General features: G+C 45.5%; 1 protein-coding gene across 1 annotated transcript; it reads right to left on the reverse strand.

Annotated features, from left to right (window-relative positions):
* Nucleotides 1-896: 896 nt before the first annotated feature.
* PNRC1 (proline rich nuclear receptor coactivator 1) lies at nt 897-5,049 on the reverse strand. The gene is made up of 2 exons (XM_061207062.1): nt 4,326-5,049; nt 897-2,208 (listed from the first exon to the last, which is right to left on the reverse strand). The coding sequence occupies exons 1-2, from the start codon at nt 4,869-4,871 to the stop codon at nt 1,765-1,767; spliced, it is 990 nt and encodes a 329-aa protein (XP_061063045.1). The 5' UTR covers nt 4,872-5,049; the 3' UTR covers nt 897-1,764.
* Between the last annotated feature and the right edge of the window lie 500 nt (nt 5,050-5,549).

Here is a 5,549-nt window from a genome sequence, read left to right on the forward strand (position 1 = left end):
CTTACATCATCCTTTAAAAAATTTAACCATCCTCTTTACCAGTTAACACTTCTCTTAGCTAAAAAAAAGTCTTATCTTCTACAAGGTCGAGAGTGCACTTGTATCTTAGTTTCTCTAAGTGCTTTTTAAAAATCCATCTATATATACCTATATGTAAATGAAGTTAACTTTCTCTAAATTCATTTAAGAACAAAGCATGTTACAGTTAGTGCCAAGAAAAATGGTTGGTTGGGGTGTTGACAAGCTGTATAGTGACCACATCTATTAGAAATTCTCAGATTTTGAGGTGGCTATAACAAGTCATCATGCCATCCTGGCATTGCTTATTAAGTCAATAGTGATTCTAAGTAAGGTTAGGTAAGTGTCCTCCCTTCTTGTGTGAACCAAATGATATAAGAAGTTGAGACTTAAGGCTCATTTATTTCTTCCTCAGGATGGTAGCACCTTTCTCATCTATACTACCTTATAGGAACATATATAGCCTCTGAACACCTTTACTTTTTCACATGTCTAAATATTGACCAATTACTCATTACCAATTACTTTTTCCTTTGTATTATTTGGCATAAACTTTGGCCTTGTATAATATAATGAAAAACTATATGGGGAAAATTGTGTTCTAGAATTTCTTACTGGAATAGACTTTATAGATACACTATTGAGTAGAAGTTTGAATTTTAAAGTAAAAATACATATGCTGCCATAACTTCAAGCAAGCTTGAGATTCCAAAGTCTCCATCTAATATTTTAACATCAATTATATTTGCTTTGATTCAAGTATCCCATTATCAGTATAAATTTTGCAAATCAAACAAGTACCATTTTCTTTCATTGTAAATATGTAAGTCAAATGGTATTTTATGAAACAGCTCAAAAAATAAACGCATATTCTAAGCTATAAGCTAATCAGCTTTACTTTTGCCCACAACCATTTCCATTCATGAGATGGGGAATTCCTCCCTTTAGAGGTAGTAGTGTTAAATTACTGCACTCTCCAGCTTTCAGAGGGAGGATGTACAATTAGTATAGACATTTAGCCAGTAAAATGGAAAGTTAAAATCCATCTCCTAGTTACACATTCAAACATGAAAAAACAATCACACACACAGAGTCAAGACTAGTTGAAAAGGGGGGGGCCAAATTATTATTATTTTAAAATTTGATTACAACCGATTTTGTTGGCATTAAAATTTTAAATATGAATGGATATAAACCAAAACCCAGAAATTAAGTTTGGTAAAAATGGGAATAGGAGTTTTCCAGTAATTACAGATTAGAAGGCAGAAATCAATTTAGAGAAACATAGACAAACCCCATGTTTACAATGATTGTGCCACAGATTTAAACTTCAGTAGTGCATTAGTAAACTGTTCACATTGAGATCTTCACCTTGAGATTTGACAGCTGTTTCTTGAAAAAAATCTCAGTACCTTGTGCAAATAAATTGGTCTTTCAGGTGCCTTAGCACACTTAAAATTTCTCCATTGTATATATACAAAACACCTACCATTTGGGCAGGGCAAAATACATACTTTCATAACAAAACTATAATGTACCTCTCAAGTATGAACAATATACACATAATACATGGTATACAGTATTTACAAAATATAAAATATAATACAAGCTGTTTGTAAATTTTTAAACTCATCTTTTGCCCTTGTATATTGCAACAAGGTAATTTTCCATTTCTGTACCACTGCTTTTCAAGAGTCCAGGGATTTTGGAAAAGCTATGTTTTACATACATACTGAAATCTGAGATCTAAGTTTGAACTTTTAGGAGCGTTTTTAAGTGTACTGCTATCAACTCCCTATTTTGGTTGGAATTTTCAATGGTGCTTCCCATCCAGTGACTAGGAGGCTTTGGAAGAACACTAGGAGAAGGTGGATCACTAAACTTTGCCCCAGCATAATTCTCCTTTTGGCTCACTTCAGTTAGAAATGATGATTTCTTCAAATGCTTATTTTTAATATTCTCAGTATTTTTAAAAGGCTTTTTTTCCTGCTTCTGAATTATATCAGATGAAACAGAATTCTGCCAAAAGTTATTTTCATTTCTTTTTGCAGAGGTGATCTTGGTTAGTGGTAAGTTATATTTGCTTTTCTGTCTGTGTATCTTTGGTTGTTCACCCAAGTGTATACCATGAACAAGCTGGCCGTGGGGAATGGCAATTTTCTCCGATTTTCCCATCTTTGATTTTAAAACCTACAAAGACAAGGAACATAAAAGTGAATACAGTCTCATGATAAAAATCAGTCATGAACCTCACCATATATCTAACATTTTCTTTTAAAAAGTTCCCCTGGACTTTAGTTCACTGTCTTGATTAAATGCTTACTGCACTTATCCCTGGAAGTCCAAATACGCACACATCTAATTTTACCACTAAAAATAGTGAGTCATCACTGTTACCAGTGCTGATTCTAACATGTCAAAGAACCCAAGGTAACCAAGTCCACCTTTCTATAAAAAGTAATGAGCTATATTCCAAACATGTATGACAACCTCTTCCTAACTAACAAAGGTCAGCGGTTTTACAGTAGGATATTTCCAAGAGAAATTTTCAAGTGCTTTGGTTGATTAGAAAGAAAAACTATGTTTATAGATACATTATTTACCTTTTAGGACAGGTACTTTAAAAATTATGTCAGAATAGAAATTTGATTAGCAGGAGATTGATTTTAAGTGAGGAAGTGTTTTCATAATGGTTACTAAGTACACACATTAAAAATTATCCCCCCAGCTTGTGAAAACAAAATTTCAGAAATTTAAATACTGAAATACTTACCACTTTCTATCATCTTGTCCAGTTACACATATAATACATAGTCAGAAGAAAATGCTTTCTGCCTGCCCCCTACTTTCTTTTAAAAACTGCTTCAAGAACTTTACTGCCTTAATTCCAGTCACTTTCCTAACTCAGGTGATCCTTATAGGAAGCCACGAGATGGAAAGACAGGGTAATCTATTCGATCACTGCCCTTTCAACACTTGTAATACGGTAGGGAAGCCAGGATACAAATAGAAAGCCGGAGCACAAGGCAACATAATCCATGTCAAAAAGGGTAACTGACAACAGAGCTCCCCGGTTTTAATACCGTTCTAGAAAATAAAGGAATCTTACTAGGAAACAAGTACAAAAACTCGCTTTTACAGTATCATTAATATTACAGAAAAACCGTGGAATTGAAAGGAACGTATACAAAATTTAAGTAATCACGGTGGACAAATTTAAGTTTTTGCAAGGGCACAGCTAGATAAGCTGCAAATCTCTCAAACCAATATTCTTTCAACAAATCTCAGTAACTTATTTTCATGATTATGAAGGTTTTTGAAATTCAAGTCAAAATGTTTTATTTTGATACAAAGTTTACTTTAAGTTATATAGCCACTTAATACCGTTTAAGTTTTAATCAATTTTATCCTAGTCCAATAGCAACTGGGCAGCATATCGTCAATTCAATTGGGAACTCTTCTTTCGGAAACTTCATCATTCTGGACACAAGCAATAAAACTACCTTCCGCTAAGAAAGCCTGGCACAGTACACCGTGGGGATGCGCAGTAAATTCCGTTCACCTGATAGACTAGCCCAGAGAACTTATCGCTTCAAAGAGGCAACAGCTCTGCCGTCGCTCCTGCCAACTTTCGAAGTTGAAAAGCACAGCTAAGTAGGTCTGCCCCGCGAGGAGCAGCGCCCCAGGTGGCCCGGCGCCCCACACCGGGCACCTCACAACTCAGCAAAAAGCCAACCGGAAGCGGGCGGCTGCCGCCCCATGGCAAACCCCACACCGGGTGGCGAGAGACCGTACGCGCGTCCCGACGAGTCTTGGCGCTGCCAACGGCTCGGAAGCCGCCAGCGGGCCCGCGCCCTCGCGCTCCCAACCCCCACCCGGCTCGCCTCCTTCATGGGCGCCGAAGCGCTCCGCACGTAGCGCGCGCTGACGTCAGCCTCCCGCGGGTCGCTTCCTTATCCCGCTCCCCCCCACCCCCACCCCGCGCCCAGAACGCCGAAACCCCCTGGAACGCCGCCAGCCTTCTAAATCCGGGCTGTTGCTGGGGCGCAGCCGCTCCTCTCATTGGCCGGCTCCCCGGAGCCAATCAGCAGCGCCAGCGCTGGCCTCCCCTCCCCTCCCCCCCCACCAGCAAGAACAGAGCGGGCGTCACGGAAACTTCCCTCCCGAGTAAACAACCGCCCCTCAACCCTCAACCCGGCCCCTCCCTTCCCGACCCCAGAGCGCAGGGCCCCAAACCTCGCGGCCGGGCTGTGGCCGTCTAGGGGCCGGCACGCCAGCGGTCCCCCCGTCCCACTCGCGGCCCTTACCTCTCTACTGAACGAGGGTTGGCCGGGCGCCGCGGGCGGCAGCGAGCCAGGGAAAGGGCTCGCTTCCTCAGTTCGAGCTGCGGTCACAGGAGCCGGGGCCCAGGCGGCGGCCTGGGCCTGGTCCGGGACTTGCTGCGCTCCGCCGTGGCCCGTCGCGGGGCTCCGCCCGCCCTCCAGGCTCGGCCGGTGCTGCTGGTACTGGTGGAAGCGGCTGGGAAGCTGCCCCGACGGGCTGGCCCGCACCTTCTTCTTTCGCCGCTTCTTTGGTGCTGCCCGAGGGGTGCCCCCCGCCGTGGCGAGGCTGCAGTTGGGCAGAGGTGCCGGGGCGCGAGGATGAGGGGTCAGACAGGGACCGTCTCCCCCTAAGAAGTGAGGGAGGAAGAGAGTGGGGGGCAGCCCCCGTGGGTCCGGGATCCGGGGCAAAAGCGGCGGAGCAGTGGTAACCATCGGGAGGGCCCCGAAGTAACCGCGGGCGGAAAAACCCATGGGCGCAAGGCGGCCGCCCAGAACAAGCGGCTCCCGCTGTGGGACAGAAACGACGGTCATAGCACTACGAGGAAAAGTGGCTCAGCAAGAGTAGAAAGAGGAGATAAGGCCAGAAATCACAGGGCGGCGGCGGCGGCTGCTGCTAACAGAGCCCGAGAAAAGAACATACCATGGGTCGGGCGGTGGCGGCGCAGCAACAAATAGCCTGAGCCTCCGCTCCGAGTGTTGTTATCGGAAGCTCCGCCCTACCCCGCCCGCCTCTCTGAGAAAGCCCAATCAGAATGCGACAGGGAGGCCACGCCCCTCCGGCTCCGCCTCCACCGCCTGGAAGAGGCACACACAAACAACCCGCTTGCTGCAGCCCGGCACAAAGAGCGCGCACTGCGCAGGCGCTGCCATCGGGCTATTTCGGGAAGAGTCAGTCCCGCGAACAATGAAGTTCCGTTTCAGTTCCACCTGCCCCACCCCCCCTACCCACTCTTCCTCCTCACCCCCGCACCTCACCCCGAAGGCGGTGGTGTGATGGCTAGATCTAGGCTGAATCTTGGGGATGGGGATGGGGATGGGGATGGGGATGGGGATGGGGATGGGGATGGGGATGGGGATGGGGATGGGGATGGGGATGGGGATGGGGATGGGGGCTGGAACCAGGGAGAAAGCATCGGGAAGCATCAAGGCCACTGACACCTACTCCCTCGACCACTGACCTTGGGGAAGTACTTATTTCAAGCCCAACAT

Source organism: Eubalaena glacialis, chromosome 12 (assembly GCF_028564815.1).
Source record: "Eubalaena glacialis isolate mEubGla1 chromosome 12, mEubGla1.1.hap2.+ XY, whole genome shotgun sequence".
NCBI classification, from domain to species: domain Eukaryota; kingdom Metazoa; phylum Chordata; class Mammalia; order Artiodactyla; family Balaenidae; genus Eubalaena; species Eubalaena glacialis.